This window comes from Gopherus evgoodei, chromosome 2 (assembly GCF_007399415.2).
Source record: "Gopherus evgoodei ecotype Sinaloan lineage chromosome 2, rGopEvg1_v1.p, whole genome shotgun sequence".
Classification (NCBI taxonomy): Eukaryota; Metazoa; Chordata; order Testudines; family Testudinidae; genus Gopherus; species Gopherus evgoodei.
Genome location: NC_044323.1, coordinates 131,126,100 through 131,149,171, shown reverse-complemented (window position 1 = coordinate 131,149,171; position 23,072 = coordinate 131,126,100). Strand labels below are relative to the sequence as shown.

At 40.6% G+C, this 23,072-nt stretch overlaps 1 protein-coding gene across 3 annotated transcripts; it reads left to right on the top strand.

Moving 5' to 3' along the window:
• Positions 1–33: 33 nt before the first annotated feature.
• On the top strand, positions 34–17,739 carry ATPSCKMT (ATP synthase c subunit lysine N-methyltransferase). Of its 3 annotated transcripts, XM_030551694.1 has the most exons (6): positions 34–260; positions 6,767–6,862; positions 8,931–9,228; positions 10,808–10,945; positions 12,729–12,779; positions 17,144–17,739. In XM_030551694.1, exons 1-6 carry the CDS (start codon positions 49–51, stop codon positions 17,342–17,344), a joined length of 996 nt encoding a protein of 331 aa, XP_030407554.1. In that variant the 5' UTR covers positions 34–48; the 3' UTR covers positions 17,345–17,739. The 3 variants fall into 3 exon arrangements, with proteins under 3 accessions (XP_030407554.1, XP_030407556.1, XP_030407555.1); XM_030551696.1 differs by lacking the exon at positions 6,767–6,862; XM_030551695.1 differs by lacking the exon at positions 12,729–12,779.
• Positions 17,740–23,072: the final 5,333 nt, after the last annotated feature.

Sequence of the window (23,072 nt, the reverse complement as noted above, 5' to 3'; positions counted from 1 at the left end):
CCTGCCCAATGCAACGCGACGTGAGGGGCGGGTTATTCTGCGCCGCGCATGCGCAGCGGGTTACTACCGGAAGGATTTCTTAGCTGGGAGCAGCGTGGCGCCCCTACTGAGCCCTTCTGGAAGCGTCTGAGGGAAAGAAGAGCGCAAGTCGGAGTGGGAGAGACCACTGAGCGGAACTCAGACACAGGTGATATTGGCGGGGGCCACGACACTACAGTGAGAGCAAAAAGAGACGACGCAAATCCGCGCTGCGAGGCAGGGTACGTTGCTCTACAGTGCTATACAGCCTGCCACAGGCGAGTCCCCCCGCGTTTCAGGTGGTATCATCCACTCCGCTGCTCCTGCGTCGGCCCGTGTTCCCGCCTACTCCTCCGAGTCTCGCGATATCGGCCGCTCGGTGAGTGGGGAGGGCGCTGGCCTGGATAATCGAGGCAGGGACCCTGCGTGCGGGGTCGAGTCCGTGCTGCTAGGGACGGGGGGCGGGGCCTGTCCGGGTTGGGTAACGGTGGAGTCGGCCCAGCGGGTGCGCAGCGCCTTGGCCAGTTACCCGCCCGCTGGCTGGGACCCCGCTCAGCTGCGCCCGTCCCCGCAGCGGTGACTCCTGAAGCGAAGCCTGTTGAGGGCCTAGGAGTGGAAGTTGCTGCCCTAGAGCCAGAGAGACGCAGGAGTGGAAGGGACCGTGGTAGATGACCCAGTCCTGTCCCCTGCCCTGAGGCAGGATCAGGTATTAGCTAGAGATTGACTCTGACACGTGCTTGTCTAACCTGCTCTTAAAACCCTCCAGTGACAGATTCCATAACCTTCCTAGGCAATTTGTTGCAGCGCTTAACCACCCTGACAGGAAGTTTTTTTTCTCGTGTGTAGCTTGTCTGTGCTGCAGTTTTAGCCAATTACTTGTCCTGTCCTTGTGGTGCAGCCGCTGACCCAGCACCCCGACCAGAGCACTGGAGCGGGACCGAGCTGCTGGTGCGGCTCACAGGCTGCAGTTTGCCCACCCCTGAATTAGAGAATTGGTCTGAAATCAACAAAATAAACTTAAATAAAGACAAGTGCAAAGTACTGCACTAGGAAGAAAAAATCAAATTAACAACTACAAAATGGAGAACTAAGTAACTAGGTGGTAGTACTGTTGAAAAGGATCTGCAAGTTATAGTGTATCACAAATTGAATGAGTCCTCAGTGCAATGCAGTTGCCAAAAAGGCTAATATTCTGGAGCGTATTAACAGGTGTGTCATATATCAAACGTTAGAAGATAATTATTTTGCTCTGCTTGGTACTGGTGAATCCTGAGCTGTAGTACTTTGTCCAGTTTTGGGTGCCATTCTTTAGGACAGATGTGGATAAATTGGATAGAGTATAGAGGAGAGCAACAAAAATAATAAAACCTTATCTTTGAGGAAAGATTTTTAAAAATTGGGGTGGTTTCTTCTTGAGAAAAGAAGACTGAGGGGGGACCTGATACAACAGTCATCTAATTTAAGGTCTGTATAAAGAGGATGGTGATCCATTCTGCATGTCCACTAAAAGTAGGGAAAAAAGTTTATGGGCTTAACATGCAGCAAGAGGGATTCAGGATGGATATTTAGGAAAAGCTTTCTAACTATATGGGTAGTTACACTTTGGAATAGGTTTCAAAGCTTGGTTGTGGAATCCCCCTTAGTGGAAGTTTTGAAGGAGCGGTGGGACAAACACCTCTCAAGGATGTTCTAGGTTTACTACCTAAAAGGAGGGGGCTGGGATTAATCCCTCAAGATCCCTTTCAGCCCTACATTTCTATGAATCTGTGGCTTTGTCTACACTACGCGTTTAAACCGATTTTAGCAGCGTTAAACCGATTTAACGCTGTACCCGTCCACACTACGAGGCCCTTTATATCGATATAAAGGGCTCTTTAAACCAATTTCTGTCCTCCTCCCGAACGAGAGGAGTAATGCTAAAATCGGTATTACCATATCGGATTAGGGTTAGTGTGGCCGCAAATCGACGGTATTGGCCTCCGGGCGGTATTCCACAGTGCACCACTGTGACTGCTCTGGACAGCAATCTGAACTCTGATGCAGTGGCCAGGTAAACAGGAAAAGCCCCACAAAATTTTGAATTTCATTTCCTGTTTGCCCAGCGTGGAGCTCTGATTAGCACGGGTAGCAATGCAGTCCCAAATCCAAAAAGAGCTCCAGCATGGACCGTATGGGAGATACTGGATCTGATCGCTGTATGGGGAAACAAATCTGTTCAATCAAAGCTGCGTTACAGAAGACGAAATGCCAAAGCGTTTGAAAAAAAAATCTCCAGGCTACACAGTGCTGCGTGACAAGCATAATGGGAAACCAGAGACTCAAATGGATGCTCATGGAGGGAGGGAGGGGGTACTGAGGACTCCAGTTATCCCACAGTCCCCAGCAGTCTCCGAAAAGTATTTGCATTCTTGGCTGAGCTCCCAATGCCTGTAGGTTCAAACACATTGTCTGGTGTGGTTCAGGGAATAGATTGTCAATTTAAACACCCTGCCCCCCGCGTGAAACAAAAGGGAAAGAAATCGTTTCTTGACTTCTTTCAGTGTCACCCTATGTCTGCTGAATGCTTTTGGTAGACGTGATGCTGCAGCAGTGAAGAGCAGTATCCGCTCCTCTCCCCTGCCCAGTGGCAGACGGTGCAGTAGGACTGGTAACCGTCCTTATTATCAACCTGTGAGTGCTCCTGACTGGCTTCAGGTTACGCTGGTCGGGGCGCCTGGGTGAAAATAGGAATGATTCTCGATCATTCTCAGTAGATGGTACAGAACGGCTGGTAACCGTCCTCATCATAGCAACTGGGGGCTGAGCTCCATCAGCCCCCTCCCTTTCCTGTGTAAAGAAAAGATTCTGTTCTGCCTGGACTATCATAGCAGCGGCATGCTGAGCTCCTCTCCCCCGCACCGCTTAATGTCCTGCCTGGACTGTCATAGCACCGGGAGGCTGCGTCCCCCTCATTTTATCTCACTAACAAGTCATTGTTTCTTATTCCTACATTTTTTATAACTTCATGACACAAATGCGGGGGACACTGCCATGGTAGCCCAGGAAGGTTGGGGGAGGAGGGAAGCAACGGGTGGGGTTATTGCAGAGGCACCCCCTGTGAATGGTATGTAGCTCATCATTTCTGCGGGATCTGACACAGAGCAGCTGTGCTCTCTGATACACTGGTTCTCTAGTACACTTGCCCCATATTCTAGGCAGGACTGACTATTTTTAGAAACCATAAAGGATGGATTGACTCGGGGAGTCATTCCCAGTTTTGCCTTTGTGCCCCCGGCTGATCTCAGCCAGGAGCACCCATGATAGCAGCAGACAGCACAGAAGGACAGATAACCATTATCTCATTGCCAATTTACACCAGCAGCAGACGGTACAGAACGACTAATAACCATCTCTGCTATCATGCAAAAGCAAATGAATGCTGCTGTGTAGCACTGGAATATCGCCTCTGTCCGCGGCATCCAGTACACATACGGTGACTGTAAAAAAAAAAACCCCAAAAAACCTGAACAGGCTCCATGGTTGCTGTGCTATGGCGTCTGCCAGGGCAATCCAGGGAAAAAGGATGCGAAATGATTGTCTGCCGTTGCTTTCCCGGAAGAAGACTGACGATATTTACCCAGAACCACCCACGACAATGATTTTTGCCCCATCGGCCACTGGGCTCTCAACCCAGAATTCTAAGGAGCGGGGGAGACTGAGGGAACTATGGGATAGGTATGGAATAGCTACCCACAGTGCAATGCTCCGGAAATCGACACTAGCCTCGGACCATGGACGCACACCACCGAATTAATGTGCTTAGCGTGGCTGCGTGCACTCGACTTTATACAATCTGTTTTATAAAACCGGTTTATGTAAAATCGGAATAATCTCGTAATGTAGATGTACCCTTGTTTCAGTGCGAATCAGCCTTTCTTTAGCAACATATAAAAGTACAAATGTAAAACAAGATTAAAATTGAATGTTTAAAGTCTGAAAACCTAAAAGTCACTTTTTAAAATTATAGTGGCCTGCAAAACTTCAGGTGAAGTAAAGAAAGTTGTAAGTAGCTAGTTAATAATGGCTGATAGCCAGTCTTCTATGTTGCAGTGGTGATGGAGTCTTCCTTCATAACCAGTGCTCATAGACTCAGATTTTAAGGCCAGAACGGACTATTGGCAGTACTTCCAACTTTGTGTCATCTGCAGATTTTATTAGGGCACACTCACTTTTTGTGCCAAGGTCATCAATGAAAATGTTAAATAAGATTTGTCCCAAGACTAGTCCTTGAGGAACTCCTCTAGTAACCTCTCTCCAGCCTTACAGTTCCCCTTTTTAATATGATCTGTTGTAGTCTTCCTTTTAACCAGTTCCTTACCCACCTTTCAATTCTCATATGAATCTCCATCTTCTCCAGTTTAATAATTTTCCGTGTGGAACTATATCAAACGCTTTACTAAAATGCAGGTAGATTAGGTCTACTGCATTTCCTTTTTTAAAAAAAATCAATTATCTTTGTAAAGAAGGAAATCAGGTTGGTCTGGCACAATCTACCATTTTGTAAAAACATGTTTGACTTAAAGTAATTCCAAGCCTTGTACGCATTCAGATCCTTGAGTTCTTCCATCCAGTCCGCTTCCCTAACTACTTCCCTTACTTTTTTTTAACGATTACCCCCTTTGAAATCAAAGACCCTAGTTGCAGATCTATTTTTGTTTATCCTTCCATTTAGTTAAAACTGAATTAGCTAATGATCAGATTGTCTTCTTCAACCAGCTTTTCTGAGGTCTTTGCTACTTACCAGTACTAAATCTAAAATGGCATTACCTCTTGTTGGTTCAGTGACTATTTGGTGAAGAAATCTGTCAGCTGTCACATCCAGGAATATCTGGGCCCTACCACTGTCAGTAGCATTTGTCCTCCAACATATATCTGGGAAGTTAGTCTTCCATAATCAGACAATCCCCACTAGCATTTATTTCATTAAAAATATTAAAGCAGTCTCCATCCATATTGGATCCTGGGGTCTGTAGCATAGCCCAAGCACTATTCCAGTTGAACCTCTATTAGCTTTCTTCACCAATATGATTTTGACCTAAACAGATTCTGTTTTATCCATTCTGTCACTTCTCATTTCTTTACAGTTTACCTTGTCATTAATATGCAATACTACTTTACTACTTATATTTCCATCTTTTGTGAACAGCACATACCTGTACTCCAGTCATAACTATTATGCCACCATGTTTCTGTTATCCTTATAATGTCTGATTTCACTTCCTGCACCAGTAGTTCTAGTTCCTCCATTTTGTTATCCAGGCTTCTTGCATTGGTGTATAGATATCTTAGTTGCTTCTGCTTGGCTTTACCCAGATTCCTTGTCCAATTTGGTACAGTCATTCTACTAGCCACTATTGTTTACTTGACTGTTAATAACAATACCAAGACACTATCTTGATATTCGTTCTCCGACACTTGGTTCCTTTGCTGTATCCTCTCTTAGGCATGCATCTGACGAAGTGGGTATTCACTCACGAAAGCTCATGCTCCAAAATGTCTGTTAGTCTATAAGGTGCCACAGGATTCTTTGCTGCTTTTACAGATCCAGACTAACACGGCTACCCCTCTGATACCTCTCTTATTGATTTTCCTGCCGCTATATTAGCATCAGGAGTGGAGGTTACATGAGCATCTCCCAACTGTCTCCCCTAAATTCCTAGTTCAAAGCTCTTCTATCAGTTGTGCCAACCTCTATCTCGGAAGTCTATTTTCCTCCCTACTCAGGTGGAGTCCATCCCATGAGAACACTCATTGGCCAGTGAATGTCCAGACATTTAAAAACCCCTCCTTATAGCACTGTTGCCAGAGCCATCTGTTGAGCATCCTAATTATGACCCTATCAATTTCATGGCCATGAAAAATGTGTTATGGACTGTGAAAAAAGTTTTACTCCGTGAAATCTGATCTCCACAAAATCTGCTTCCCCTGCATGGCTGTTATAGGGGGAGATCAGACCCACCTCCACAGGCAACACAGAAGTGAGGGTAATACATGGCTCCTATCAGGGTTCAGGGCACCTGGGTTTGGGGCTTCCATCTTCTCCCCGTGACTTCTGCCTGGGCTTGGGGCTGCTGCTCTTGCCAAGGCTCGAGGTACTCATTCTATACAGAAGGAAAATGCTGCTTTCCTTTTATTTTTTTATTAATTTAATACAATACTGTACTGTATTTGCTCTTTTTTGTCTCTGATTATGTGCTCCTGGTTCCAAATGAGGTGTGTGGTTGAGTGGTCAGTTGTAACTCTGGTCTTGGTTACTCTGAGGTTCTATTGTAGTTTTAAATTATAGACTCATAGAAATGTAGGGCTAGAAGGGACCTTGAGAGATCATTAAGTCCAGCTGCCTACACTGGGGCAGGAACAAGTAAACCTAGACCAGAGGTTCTCAAACTGTGGTCCATTGACCACCAGTAGTCCGCGAGCTCGATTCAAGTGATCCGTGGACAGTTCCCTCTAAGTTGCGCACCTGGGCGGCCGCACACAAGAGCATGAAGGGCCACCCACCTAATTAGTGGAGCCACATAGGCGTGGCTCCACTAATTAGGTGTCTGGGCCCTGGAGAAAGATGCACATGTAAGATGAGGTGGAGGCCTTGGGGGCGGGGATGGGGGTAGGTGGGAGGGGACAGTAGGGTGAGAAGAGGGGATGGGGGGAATTTGGGATGTGCCAGGCTGTGGCGGCCAGAGAAAGAGATGACTTTCCCCAACTCCAGGGATGTGGCTGCCAGGGAGAGATGGCCCTCTTTCTCAGCTCCAGTTTGGTGGCTGCCACGGCAGGGGAAAGAGGGCATATCCATTGCATTAGAAAGGTAAGACTACTGATATTAAAAGATGAGTTATGTGCTTTTATTTGTAGAACAAAAAACATTATTAAGGTTTTTTTTATATAGGGCTTTTTTCCAAAGCGCTTTACAATAGTTAGCTAACAGTACAAACAACATTTGGAAAGCTCATTAAGTGGTCCACCAAGATCCTTGCCAATTTTCAAGTGGACTGCAAAAAAAATAGTTTGAGAATCGCTGACCTAGACCATCACTGGTAGGTGTTTGTCTCACCTCTTCTTAAAAACCTCCACTTATGGGAATTCTGTAACATTCATTGAAAGCCTATTCCAGAACTTAACTACCCTTATAGTTAGAAAGCTTTTCCTAATATCTAACCTAAACCTGTCTTCTTGCAGATGTAGCCCATTTGCTCTTGTCTGGTCCTTGGTGTACTTTAAGAAAAATAGATCACCATCCTCTCTGATAGCCTTTAACATATTTGATGACTGTTACCAGGTTCTCCTCCCCTGTCGTCTTTTCTTAAGACTTTACATGCCTGGTTTTTTTTTTAACCTTTCCTTATAGGTCAGGTTTTTGGAACCTTTTATTATTTTTGTTTCTCTCCTTTGGAGATTCTCCAATTTATCCACATGTATTCTAAAGTATGGTGCCCAGAACTGGATAGAATACTTCAGATGAGGCCTCACCAGTGCTGAATAAAGTGTGACAATTACTGGGCTAGATGGACCTTTGGTCTGACCCAGTGTGGCTGTTCTTATTTTAAGTCAACAGTAGCTATTAGTTGCTCCTCACTTTTGAAAATTTGGGACAGTTACTTAAGTACCTGAAAATAGAGCTTAGGCACTTTGAGAGCTCATTTTTAAAAGTCTTGGCCATTGATTCTGCAAAGGACTCAAACTTCTATCATGCCATAGCTCTTTTGGCACAAAGCTACTTGCTCTCAACACCACGTGGTACTGGATCATGAGTGGTAAATGTCACACTTGTATGGACAATGCCTTATGACATATGCCTCCTGTGTATGTAAATTTAGCAACATCGTATGAACTGTTTTGATGTTCTCAAAGAAATTGGTCAAGATGGAAGCACACTAGTGGGACAATGTGGGGAAGCCTGTACTTTCACTGACTCTGCTGTATTATGTAGCAAAATATAAGACAGTGTTATCAGGTCAACACCTTTCATGAGCACTATATTCATGTCACATAAAAATATGATATTCAGATTCCCTCTTAAGATTTTTAAAGGCATATTATTTCTGGAGTGTTAATATGATATTACAATGAGTTGAAAGAAAAAATAATCAGGCTTAAACAGTTGTACAGAAATAATGTATCTGTGTTCCTTAAGGACCAGGGTGCTAACATAGTACTCCAAAGAACACTTGGCTAGCTTTGGATATTAAATACAGTACATGAAGAATGTGTTGTACACTACATTTAACCATAGGTCTATTAGCAGACTGTGCACTGTGCTTTTTTAACTACTTGATTTTTTACCTATTTTTCTCTGTTCTAAGTGGAAGAGACCCTGCTCCTTTCATGACTGAAAATCATTCTATTTTGATGAGAAAACCGCTACTGATACTTTAAAATAAAAACTTTGCAATCGTTATGCACAAGAAGAGGGTTTTTTTGAGTGAAGGTGGTGGTGTTTTCATTTCTGTGTATGTGGGATTTATATACTTAACTTGTATTTGCATTAATGGGAGGTAAATATGTAATTTCCCTGTCTTCTGGATGAAAATAGACGATGTACTCCTTAGTATGTATTCCTTGCTCTCCAATACATTTATGAGGGCCCTAGGTGAGCAGAAAAGTCAATTATGGTAGAAAGAACAGATTTTAAAATTTCAATTATTTTCTGATGATTTTCTCGAAGGCCACTTAATATTTTGCTAATAGGATTTATGAATATATCCCAGCTCAAAAGGAGGTAAGCTTTATATAAAGCGTAGCTAAAGCCTTAGAGTTTAGTATGTGATTCTATTATTGTATGCTGTTTACCAGGAAGATGTTGTCTGTTGAAATAGATAGATATGTACTTGGCATTTCAAAGGAGTCATGTTACGTATGTTTTTCCCTTTCTTCAGGTACACTTTGTCGATGTCAAAAGTACTTCAAGGAGAAAGCCATACTCAGGACATTTTGCATATGAATCTTAATAATGACAGATCAAGAAAAAGAAATTGGGGTTTGTTGGTCACTGGCATTGTCGGTGGGACATTGGTGGTACTGTATGCTGTTGCCACTCCATTCCTAACTCCAGCACTGAGAAAAATTTGCCTTCCTTTCGTACCTGCAACTTCAGCTCAGATTGAAAATGTTTTGAAAATGTTACAATACAGAAGTGGATCTCTGGTTGACATAGGTAGTGGTGATGGACGTATTGTGAGTTATAAAACTCTGGCTCCTCTAAATTCATGTACATCAAACAGTGTTAAAGAAGTGAACTACTGTAGTAGATATTTTCCATTATGCACTCCTTTTTTCCTGGTATTTGTGAAGGTTTTATATCCTGTGTTACGTTTTCCTCCCCGTCCCACAAAAATTCAGACAATCAATTGGACTGTTTTTAAGAGTATATGTTACAGGCTTCAGAACGTTTGACACTTATTCAAGAATACCTTTGGGCAAATAATGAAAATAGTATTCTTCAAATAATATGAAAGTGTCAGGTTATTTGAATGTTTGTGAATTTTTTTTATGGTGCATAATGGAAAAAAATTACATTAACTAATTGATATGGAAAACTTCAAAATGTGTGGAATAAGCTATTTGAATATTTGACTAGTTTTATTCAGGAACAAAATATTTACTTTCTTACCCTTTTCTACTTTTCCATACGTTTCTAATACAGAATTTTTTAATTTTATTTTTACATGATTTGAGTCATTTTATTATTTAAAGATGCTTGTCAAGTAGTTTAAATCCTACATATTGCATATTTTAAAAGTTGCTAATTTTGTTACCACATATTCCCCTGATTAATCTATATTGTTTTTTAATTATCTAATCCCCCTCTGAAAAATGAGGGCATGGATACACGGCTTTATTTATATGTGGGATTTGCAGTATATTTTCTTTATTTAAAAAATTACATGGAGAGTGAGAGTGATTCATGTACAGTTCAATAAATACAGCAGACTTGGGAACAAAATGTATTTCCTTACTAGATTAGTTTGCCCAGCTGAGTTCAGTGGGATTACTCATATCAATACGCCAAGCAGAACTTAACTCATCGAAAGACATTTGCTAAATTATCAGTCAATTTTAAATCTTGAAAATGTATTGTCTAAACTACTTTATTTAAAAAAAAAATCAGCTAGCGTGTGGTTGAAGTTATGATAAAATTAAGTTTTTAAATTGCATATCCATCTGGCATTTCAGAGTGCTATACTGTGAATTAGGAAACTATGTTATAACTGCCTGTGTCAAAGAATGTTTTTTGAGTATATAATCTTTCACTGTGGAACTTTCCTTGTTGGTAGGTCACTTCGTATTTTTGATCTTAGGTGAGTGCATGTACATGTATAGTGTTGTTTACTGCTGTGCCCCTGGCCAATTGTACATTTAATTTACAGGTAAGTCACTGAAACTACTTGCATGCTTGAAATGGAGCACATGGATGTGTCATGGCACTATGGGGGCCTTATGCTCTGATCCAGCAAATACTCCTGTGCTTAACTTCACTACCATGAGTAGTTCTATTGATTTCAGTGGGGCTTCTCATGATACTCAAGTTAAGCACGTGTAAGTTTTTGTTTGCAGATTGCGGCTGTAGTATTCAATCACCAAATGTGGATAAACACAACTAATAAAGACATATAGCACTTGTTTTTTTGGGGGTTCTGCTGTTAATAAAATTACACTATTCTCTTATGTTTCCTGCAAGCACAATTCTATCATAAATAGTGTCATAGTGTAGTTTATTCTGGCCCTGAATGAAGCGTACTTTGTCTTTTTGTAGGTGATAGCAGCTGCAAAAGAAGGATTCAAAGCTGTTGGTTATGAATTAAATCCCTGGTTAGTCTGGTACTCCAGATATCGTGCTTGGAGAGAAGGGATGCATCATAATGCCAAATTTTATATTTCAGATTTGTGGAAGGTAGGTGTTTTGTGAAAAAGCCCTATAGAAATCCAAGTATATAGTAATAATTTCCACTGGTGAATTACAGGTGATCAATTTGAAAACACACAGCTGCAGATAATAATATTATTATTAAAAAAAAAACTATGCTAAAATAATGTTAATATTATACATCTAGGCATTCAAAAGTCAGGAAATACCAAAGGTAAAGATGCAAAGCTAATGTGCTCATGCATTATGATGCAGATATTAATTAGATAATCACACTGTTTCTCAAATAAGACACTATATCATATAATATTTTCTACAACTTTAAATATGCTATTATATAAAAATATATAGTTTCTACGACTTTAATTAGATTATTTTGTATTATTTGAGAATAGTGTAGAATTATGTAACTGATTCATGTGCACAAGGGAAAAGTTATGATTGCACTAGCAAGTGCAACTTTAGCATTTACTGACTTGAGTATGCTACTGTGCAGCCTCAACGTTCTCTTATTGCTGTATTTTTTTTTTTAATAATGAAAGTCTCAGGTATTTCTTGTAAAAGGGAAAAATTAATTTTATAATCTGGAATTATTTTATTAGACACCACTGGAATGTTGTCCCCCATAATGTGCTCTTTCAAGCTCTGATACAGCAAAGTACACAAGCACATACTAACTATGACTATGACTACTCACTAGCTTAAATGCTTTGCTGTTTTTTGGTCCTCAGATATACTCCCTTTGCAAGGGTTCTTTTGGAGTATTTTGCTCACATTTAAGTACTTACTGAATGATGCTGGGTGCTACAAAGCCCTGCCATAGACAGATCTTGATCCTGCACTCACTGAAATCAGTGGCAAGGCTATTCTCTGTAATAGTTCAGGATCAGGCTTCACTGGGCACTGTATAAGATGTGCACGTTCATATGCAGCTTCCTTATTGTGCATACATGTCACGTAGCACTTTCTTTCATTTTATATGTGTATATAATATGTGCGAGCGTGCACACAATCAATTTTTGAACGAAACTGTTTTAAAGAAACATAATGCGGTTTTGATTTTTTTCAGAAACCTCATAATTCAGATGAATCAGAATAATTTTCTATTAGAACACTTCTTAGTGATTGAATCTCTGCAAGATTTCAGTTTTCCTACCCCCTGCTGTTTCAGCCATTGAGTGATAAAGAAAAAGAAGGACAAGAATTTTATAAAATGGGAAAAGTGTATCTTCCCCTCCCCCCCATCTTCAAAAACAGATCAACTATTTTTGAATGAGAGTTCTTAAAAAAATTCTCCTTAAGGCAGAGAACTGACACTGATAATTCCTTCCCAATAATTAAAAACTGCAGAAAGTTGTGAGGGACTCAAAACACAGACTTGAATAGAAATGGTTAGTCAGTTTTAACTCTAGATATGTTGCTGAAGACTTAATTGACATGTGGCAAAGTTAGGATGTTAAATGATAAATCTTTTCCTTAGGGATAAGAACAGCAGTAAAAATGAGTACACCTGTGCAACTTCCAGAATATTAATCAATTCAGAGAACTTAGGGCCAGAGCCTTCGTGACATTGAAGCAGTTTTGTGCTACTCGGTGCAAAGCTACCTGTGTTGGGGAATCCTTGGCTATGTTGAGCTGGCATAGTGGCTTCTGTATCACTTCCTGTCCTTGTCCCTAGTGTAGAAGGCCTGGCTGTGAAAAAGGGTGTGTATAAAAGGAAGACTATTATTACTAACATTGCCCCCAGTATCCATTGATACTATAAGTATTCATTGTCCACAATGATGGTAATATAATTTTTTTTTAATAGGTTAGCTTTTCCCAGTATACAAATGTTGTTATTTTTGGGGTACCTCAAATGGTAAGTCTTTTTTCATTCTTTCATTGTCTGTATTGTGTTTTATGACCATAATAGCAAGGCATTCAGCATAGAGATATTGATCTGTAAATTGAGTCCACTTATCAGGACATTTGACATTCAAGTCTTTGGTTTGACAAAATGCTGATTATAGACATTTAAATAATACAACCTGTTGTTACAACTTGAAACCTGTTCAGATGATATGAATCTCAATTGTCTGTCTGTCTGTAAAATTCCAATTTGTGTACTACCTTGTGAAGTCCAAATTCCAATATAGTTCAGAAACATAATTACTTGAAAAGTTAATGGAATGTTCCAAATTCCATTTTGAAATTCCAATTTCCATTTGATCATTGAAATTGATCATTCTCCAGATTTTCAGTAAAATAGTTTTCAGGGAGGATGAGTATTGACTAGTTTCAACTCACTTCTGTGGACTTATATGTTAAAGAACAGAGTATTGAACTTTGATTATGCACTTTTCAGAAACTGAAAGCACCTCAGTGGTTTATCAGTTCGTCGTACTGCAATAGTCTTCAATTACCTTGGATGCTTTTAATATAATTGCTAGTTTGCAGAGCATACAGGGAAATTATTTTTCACTTTGAGAAAGCTGTGTATCCCCCGTAAAGTGTCAGGTTCCAGATGAAATTGTATGGCTTTTTAAAATTACTGTGAAAATGGTATTTCTAGAGAGACCACTTTTATGGTACAGTAGATGGACTAATTCAAACTTTAAAATTCATTTTTGTGTTTTTTCAAGTGCTATTTGGTTATGTTTACATTTTCCTTCAAAGGTCAAGAAAATTCAGTATTCCTTTATTCCATTTACATACTTTTATGACAGTAGTATTATAAGAGCGCTTGCCTTGTATGTGTTATGAATGCACTGAGAGATCTCCTTTTCACTCCCCCATTAACGTTTGTAAGTAGTTTCATTCCTTAGGGCAGCGACTGTGTGGGATGGAATGTGTGAAGAGTTTATGCCAGAGCAGTGTGTTATATGGTCATAGTGTAAAATGGGAACAGTGTGTGATAAAATATTGTTATAACATAAACAGGGAGTCACAGTAGGAAGCATAATAATACCTACATTCTGTTTTTGTTTTCTGTCCTTTTTTTCTCTTGTAAGGAGTAGGACTAAAAGCTTATCTGATTCAGACACTAACCACAGCACTCTCATTTTGAAAACTGTGTATTTTAAAATGTAGTTTTATTTCTACTTCTGTAGTTGGCATATTGAAGGAAAGTCTGCATTATCAAGTATTCCAGCAGTTTTATTGTATGCATTCCCAAGAGACTGGATAATAACTCAGCCATTTTGGTTGATTTACTGCAGCTTAGCAGTCTTTGTTCCAGGAGAGGGCAGTAGATGCCCTTGTTACAGGGATATCTGTAATTACAAACCAAGTGTTCAGTTGCATGATTTTGACAAGACTGTCATGTAGTAATTGTTCTTTGAAGCAGTTAATTTGTGAGGAAATTAGACCACCCTTTCTGAACTGAGTGATATTATGAGCATACTCTGATTCACTTGCCAGTACAGATATGAATTTGCAATTAGAAATTCTGTAGCCGCATTGCAGAATCTCTAAGGGCAAAGGTGCAGAGGCAGGAAGACTGTTTGGCAAATAGGAAGTTAACAGTTGCACAGAAAAACAAATGTGAACAAATTGATTAGACATACGTGTTTGGAACAAACTTCAGAATTAGTGGCAGGTTAAGAAGAGCAACAATGACTAATTTACCTATCTGACCTAATAAGGTAGAAGGAAGAGCCACAACATCTGCGAAGAAAGCAGTATTTTACTTCTTTCATCCAGAATTGTAGTAGTGTGGTTTTTTTGTTTGTTTGTGTTTTTTAAATCCCTCCAATAATAAAATACTTTTTGATATGATCACAAATGTTGCCATAAATGCAGTGGGCCCAAATGTCTAAAGTAAATGCTGAGGGCCTTCTTAGGGTTGTGGAATGCCCCCATTGACTTCAGTATCGTGGTTGTGAGAGCCCAACCTCAGGATGCTTTGTAACACAGTTTCTCTATCTTTTTTTCTGTGGATGAATATATCTTATTATTTATAGAAAGGTCAGTTACAGTGTTGGCCTAGTTTGAAGCCATGAGTATATTACTTTTTTTCTATTTAATATCTAAGACTAACTTACAAAGACAGGGCCTGGATTTATTGACCAACAGGCCACACAGCAAGACCTCTATTCCCACAAGCTTTCTCTGAAGGAGAGGGTTGATCAGTATATGCGTGTGGGTGGATTATAGGGAGAGGATCTTATCTCTGGTGGATGGAGATGTTTTGTGGCTCTTGGGTGAACTGAAAGAGAACTTTGAGATGGGTTAGGGAAATTTTTTTAAATATGTTAATAGTGAAAATTTTATAAAATTTGTATAGTGCCTATTGCTTTAGTGTTTATTAAGCTGATCTAAATAAATCTATGAGCATGTGCTGGCACAAAATAAAAATCAGCATCCTTCTATAAAAACCCAATTATCTAAACAGTCAATGTCTGAGACATTTATTGTTACTAATAATTTTATGGGTAAATTGAGGGTTAAGTTATAACTGGATTACAATTAATGAATTTATATAACTCTCAAACATAATTATGCCTGATATTATGCAGACATGACATACAACCACTTCGTATTCTGTATATTAAGAATTAGATTAGTTGCATATTTATGCATGCTTTAGTGATTTAATTTCTATACAGAAGTGGCTTCTTTCTTTTCAGGTTTATCTTGGCTCAGTCTGAGATTCTAATGTCATTTTAAAATAATGGAAACTGTAAGAAATATCAACATGAATGTTCACAATCATTCTTTGTATGGACAAAATCAGAGTATGGGACAGTACGTTATTTTAAAGTTCTCTTTGGTACATTAAGTTATTAATGCCATTGCCTCAGAGGAAATGATCTACTTGAAACTTTAGCTATTAATAGAATTATTATAACAGGTATTCTGCAGCTGTAGAAAATCTTTTGATAGTGGAAGCTATTTACAATCTTTGATAACATTTCTCTAAATTTGTCTTCTGGTACTAGTGAAAGAATGTCTTATTGTCTGACTAAGGTCACTGATGACATGGAGAATCCCATATAAAACATTTGTCTTTTTAAGGAACGTTTGGTTCTTTTTAACAGAATTTTGATTTGTGGCTTTTTAAACTTATTTATATGCATAAATTAGTCTTTTCTTAACACATGGTCATTTTTTTTAGAAAATACAAAAAATAACTTATAGTAAATAAAAGGAAATACTTTTTCACAGAGCACTACAGCTAGTCTGTATAACTCACTGCCACAAGCAGATTGAGGCAAAAATCTAAACAATTAAACTTGGATATGTATATGCATACCATGAGCCCTTTTCTGAGCCAGGATACAAATAGAACGTCTGTCAGCATTCCTGCTTCAGGTCATAAAGTGGTGAGCATCTGCGTTTGGAAGGAATTGCTTTTAGGTCTAGGTACATTTTGGATCTTTTTCACTTTCCTCTGAGCATCTGATATAAGTTATTGTTGGAGGTAAAATGACCAATTAGACGAACCATTAGTCTGTTCTGGTCTGGCAAATCCTATTTTCTTTGTCCCTGACTATATACTCAGCCTTCTGCAAGAGGATGGAAGCTGAATTGAGTGACTCTCAGACCAGAAGGTTGTACATGTAAGAGGAGTTGTGCTTATTGGCCCTGTGCTATTGTGGGAGGGATTAACCTGCAGAAGGTGAGAGGGTAGACCCAAGAGGACTGGTCTTTCTGTAATATTGTTTCCTCTTCTATTACAATATTGTTCAGTAACTCCTCCTTCCAATCCCCACTCCTGTTAATTTGATCATTAGCCATCAGGGATCCATTGACTTCTCCAAAAGCTGCCATAGAGGCACTAGCGGCCAGGACTCTCCAAGATGTGTATGGATCCTGGAACATAATAAAACTTGGGCTGAAACCACATGGATGTTCCATAGAGGGTCAAACGCCACCCCCAGTCCAGTGAGCTGGATTAAATTGAGTCAAAACTTGTGGAGTATCCTGTCCCCCTCCACAAGTTTCTCTCTGTAGAGGATGATATAGCTCCCAATAAATGTGATATAAGTTCTAAAAAGTTATGTAAACTTTAATTTATTCTGATTAATGGTAAGATCAAGAAAGTTTTAAGACTGTGTTTTGGCTTCATATACTGTTTACCTGCACATCAAAGTTAGCATACGACCCTGCATCATGGAAGCTTTCTAAGACTAAAACAGGGCTCTTCAAGCCTTGGATTAATTTTGAGTGCCTGAAGTAGTTTCAAGTGGGAATGCTTCTATCTTGCACACCATCTGAAGGGCTTTTGTTGTTGCTCCACAGATGCCACAGTTGGAGAAGAAGCTTGAAGAAGAACTTGATCACAATGCCAGAGTTGTTGCATGCCGTTTCCCTTTCCCACATTGGATGCCAGATCATACTACTGGAGAAGGAATAGACGTGGTGTGGGCCTATGATTCAAAAGCTTTCAAAGGAAATGAAAAGACATGCTCAGAAACTGTACAAAAGATGCATCCTTTGTAAGATTTCAGGTTAAAAAATGTTGGAGTGAACTTTAAATGGTGACTGTCTGATTCGGTTCTTAGTATACTTAAAGTGGTGGGAGGATAACAATAAGTAACACTGAATATTTCTCAAACCCATTTCATTGTCAGAATGTCTTGTGGTGTTAAACAAAACTGCACTATAGTCTTATTTTATATTGCAGCAAAGCGAAGGCCAGTAAAATGTAGACAAAGTATACCATGGAAAAATGCAAAGACGACTTATATGTATTGATTACAAGAAGAAATGGTTAGAATTTTTTTAAAAAATATCTTTTATATGAAAAGTGGTAGGATGCAGAAAGGGTTCAGTAGTGTTAAGGACACATGTATAAACTAAATGCTCTAGTAATATTAAAGTTATTTTTAACTGTTTTTGTTCTGGCCATATTTTGAGCTCTCATCATTGGTGCTCATAAGCTTATTTATTACTTTTGGGTGTCAGAAACAGGTAATGACTTGGAGCCTGAAACCCAAAGTGCAAAGCAGTGGAGTCATTTATACATCTATAAAATTAGTGTAAAATGTTAGCACTCTGATCTGCATCTACCTTACTCTCACTGGACTTCATTGTGCAAGGCAGTCCAGAATCAGGCCCATAGCCCTGGACCTGAGTAGCTTACATTCTAAATTCAGATTGACAAACAAGTGAGGGTCATAGAGGGAAGAGAAAGGACCTGGGTTACAATATCAAGCTAACCCAGCTACTTAGTAGGGCATATTCACATCTTGATAACCTTGTTAAATTGGGTTAACTTATTTTAATTAACACCTTTTAGGCAAAATTGCAGAAATGATGATTTAGGAGAGACTTCTTCTGGTATAGGTGTTCGCAAATTGTCAAGACTTTCCTTACACCAGAATCACTCTCTGACAAATGAGACAAAACAAAGGACTTAATGGTGACCTGGGGATAAAAAATGTGTCCTTTCTGCTGCTTTATCTTGTCAAAAAGGCCTGAAAATCCCCCTCCCTTCCATTTTTTGTAGAAGGGCATTTTGGAAGACTGGAGACTAGTGTGAGATCAGAGGCGATTGAAATCTGCAACTGAGAGAGAGAATTTTTGTCACTATATAAAACCCTTTGAATTTAGTTTGGTGGCACCTTAAAAATTAACAGATGTATTTGGGCATAAGCTTTCATGGGTAAAAAGCTTACTTCTTCAGATGCATAGAGTGAAAATTACAGATACAGGCATAAATATATATATGTAATTTGTTACTATCTGTAATTTTCACTCCATGCATCTGAAGAGGTGCCACAAGGACTCCTCATTGTTTTTGTGGATACAGACTAACATGGCTACTCCTCTGATACTTGAATTTAGTTTGGTTTTATTAACACCTATTTAACTTCTTGGCAAACACTTGAGAGAAGAGCTTTTTTTGAGAGACTCAGCACTGCTGCATGTTTGAGGCCCAAAAAACTAGTTTTCTAGTCCTTCAAGGTCAGAGAAGGGCTGGAGCCAAAATTGAGAACATGAGACCTGGTATTTCTAATGCAAAAAAACAAGCAGAAGCCCCTCCCACTCTTCCCCCACAAAAATATTCATGCTTTCTTTGTATATCAGTTGCTATGCTCCTTAAACATGATTCTCATCTATGTTACTATTTCCAGCTGTGTCTATCAGATCACAGTACTGAGCAAAAACTAAGCCAGATAGATTTGCCTTAGGTTTAGTTGTAATAGAATAAAAGCCTTTATCTCTTTTTCTCTTATGGCTTTGGATAAAGAGTTTCAGTTCTGTTTTCCTGTTCCTCCTCTCCCTCTTAAAATAAAAAAATAAAAATCCCACCCAAAGATGACTGCTTTTTCTGCTGACCTTCAGGATCATGCTTTCGTAAGTTAATTATTTTGGATGAAAGTGTTAGACTATTTTTAAAGAGACAAAGCTGATATAATTTTTAAAAAGTCATTCTTAATATTCTAATCTATCAGATATGATTGGACAGATTATCTTCTCTCTTAATAATCATAATATTTACTTAGCACTTCAGCTTTTTTTCAGCACATCAAGTTGTGATATCCCTTGATCTCTACTTTTGATGTTTGAATCAAAGTCTACTTGTGTGCACTGCTGCAGTTCCTATGTCAGCTAGCTTCATAAAATATAATTCATGACTCTTAATATGTGGGAAATTTAGTTACAGGAGCAGACTTAGGGCTCCTGTTTTCAGGCTGCTGGAAGATAAATGTGCAGTTGCTGTCCAGGAATGAATATTAGATTGTGTCTGGTGGCTAATCTATGGGCTGGTGCTCATAACTAGGGCATCTCTTTTGAACCAGGTTATTTTCTTCACTGCAGCCTCTGAAAAGGCCAGTGAACTTTCCCAGTGGGGTATTCTGGCATGGAGGAGTCCCCAGCTAGAGTAGAGTTTCCGTAGCTGGTTTCCACACCAGCCACTTGTAGTCCCTGGAGGAGAGGAGGGGGGCTGGAGTGATACAATATTCCAGCTTTTCTGGGCTGGCATAACAACTTCTGAGGGGTCATAGTCAGCCAGCATGCTTCAGAGAAGCCCTAAGTCTGCTCTAAAGTATGCCAGGATCAACCAGTTCCTTTGTAGTCCCCACTATCCACTGGACAGAGTGGTGGTGGTGTGATGAAGTTCCTCCTCTACCTTGGTGGGTCCTGCGCTTATTGGCAGACTTGCTCACCTCAGTGATCTTCCCCACAGTCTAGGTTAACTCTTCCTGTGTCTGATCAGGAGTTGGGAGGTTCAGGGGGACCCGGGCCTGCCCTCTACTCTGGGTTCCAGCCCAGGGCCCTGGGTTGCAGCTGTCTATCGTGCCTCCTGTAACAGCTGCATGACAGCTACAACTCCCTGGGCTACTTTCCCATGGCCTCCTCCAAACACCTTCTTTATCCTCAGCACAGGACCTTCCTCCTGGTGTCTGATAACACTTGTACTCCTTAGTCCTCCAGCAGCACACCCTCTCACTCCCAGCTCCTCACACACACTTCCTCTCCTCTGGCTTCCCTCCCTCGACTGGAGTAAGCTCCTTTTTAAACCCAGGCGCCTTGATTAGCCTGCCTTGATTGGCTGCAGGTGTTCTAATAAGCCTGTCTGCATTATTTGGTTCTAGCAGGTTCTTGATTACTCTAGTACAGCCCCTGCTCTGGTCACTCAGGGAACAGAAAACTGCTCATCCAGTGACCAGTATATTTGCCCTCTACCGGACTCCTGTACCCCACTGGTCTGTCACAGTGGGCACAGCTGAGAATCTGGACCGGTATGACCGGTATGACTAGTATGTGAAAAGGCTGCATTGGTGACAGCAGGTGGCTTTCAAGCTAGGCAGAGAGAAGGCGAAAAGTTAGTGTGGCATAGCAGACACGACAGAAAATTCCTGTTGTGAAAGGTAATGAGAAAGTGAGATACTCCACAATACTCTGGGATTCTTCCTGTTATAAAAGAAATCAATTATTAATTAGGAAACCAAGGGGAGGAATAAGTGGTAAGTTTTCACAATGAAGAAGTAAATAGTGAGGTCTCCCAAGGATCTGTAGTGTGACCTGTGATGTTCAACATAATCATAAATTATCTGGAAAAGGGGATGAACAGGAGGTGGCAAAATTTGCAGACAACACAAAATTACTCAAGACAGTTAAGTCCAAAGCTCCCTGTGAACAGTTGTAAAGGGATCTCACTAAACTGGGTGACAAAATGAAAGACGAAGTTCAGTGTTAAGTGCAAAGTAATGCACATTGGAAAAAATAATCCCAACTATGCATGCAAAACAATAGGGTCTGAATTAGCTGTTACCACTCAAGAAAGAGATCTTGGAGTCGGGGATAATTCCCTAAAAGCATTCACTCAATGTGCACCAGCAGTCAAAAAAGCAAACAGAATGTTAGGAACCATCAGGAAAGGGACAGATATAAAAAAACAGAAAATATGTCACTGAATAATCAATAGTATGTCTGCATCTTGAATACTGTGTGATGTTCTGGTCACCCCTCAGAAAAGATATATTTTGGAAAAAGTACAAAGAAGGACAACAAAAATGATTAGGGGTATGGAACAGTTTCCATATGAAGAGCAATTAAAAAGACTAGGACTGTTTATCTTAGAAAAGAGTCAACTGAAAGAGGATATGATAGAGGTCTATACAATCATGAATGGTGGGGAGGCAGAATAAGGAAGTTGATATTTACCCCTTCACATAACACAAAAACTAGGGGTCACCCAATGAAAGCAATAGGCAGTGTGATTTAAAACAAATGGTACTCCTTTACACAATGCACAGTTAAACTGAAGCTTGTTGCTGGAGGATGTTGGGAAGGCCAAAAGTATACCTTGGTTCAAAAAAAGTAGTAGATAAATTCATGGAGGAGAGGTCCATCAGTGGGGCTATGTCTACACTACAGGATAATTTCGAATTAACATAAACCGGTTTTATAAAACAGATATTTTAAAGTCAATTGCACGCAGCCACATTAGGCACATTAATTCGGCGGTGTGTGTCCATGGTCTGAGGCTAGCATCGATTTCCAGAGCGTTGCACTGTGGGTAGCTATTCCGTAGCTATCCCACAGTTCCCGCAGTCTCCCCTGCCCCTTGGAATTCTGGGTTGAGATCCCAGTGCCTGATGGGGCAAAAATCATTGTCGTGGGTGGTTCTGGGTACACTCACCCCTCCCTTCCTGAAAGCAGCAGACAACCATTTCGCGCCTTTTTTCCTGGGTGAACTGAGCAAACGCCATAGCACAGCAAGCATGGACCCTGCTCAGATCAATAGCACAATCGTGGACGTCGTAAACACCTCGCGCATTCTCGTGCTGTCTATGGTGAACCATGAACTGCAAAGGCAGGCGAGGAGGAGGCAGCTACGGCAGCGCAGCGATGAGAGTGATGAGGACATGGACACTGAATTCTCCCTAATCGCTTGCCCCTGCGCTTTGGAGCTCCTGCTGGTAATGGGGGAGGTTCTACCCATTGAACGCCGATTTTGGGCCCGGGAAACAAGCACAGACTGGTGGGACTGCATAGTTTTGCAGGTGTGGGACGATTCGCAGTGGCTGCGAAACTTTCGCATGCGTAAGAGCACTTTCTTTGAATTTTGTTACTTGCTTTCCCCTGCCCTGAAACGCCATAATACCAAGATGAGAGCAGCCCTCACAGTGGAGAAGCGAGTGGCAATAGCCCTCTGGAAGCTTGAAACGCCAGACAGCTACCGGTCAGTCGGGAATCAATTTGGAGTGGGAAAATCTACTGTGGGGGCTGCTGTGCTGCAAGTAGCCAAAGCAATCATTAAGCTGCTGCTACGAAAGGTTGTGACTCTGGGAAACGTGCAGGCCATAGTGGATGGCTTTGCTGCAATGGGATTTCTTAACTGTGGGGGGGGGCGATAGATGGAACCCATATCCCTATCTTGGCACCGGAGCACCAGGGCACCCAGTACATAAACCGCAAGGGGTACTTTTCAATGGTGCTGCAAGCACTGGTGGATCACAAGGGACGTTTCACCAACATCCACATGGGATGGCCAGGAAGGGTTCATGACGCTCGCGTCTTCAGAAGCACTACTCTGTTTAAACGGCTGCAGCAAGGGACTTACTTCCCGGATCAGAAAATAACAGTTGGGGATGGGTCACTCGTTATCCTGAGTGACCCAGCCTACACAGGCAGCCTGGACAGTGGTCAGGAGCTGTTCAACTACAGGCTGAGCAAGTGCAGAATGGTGGTAGAAAGTGCATTTGGCCGTTTA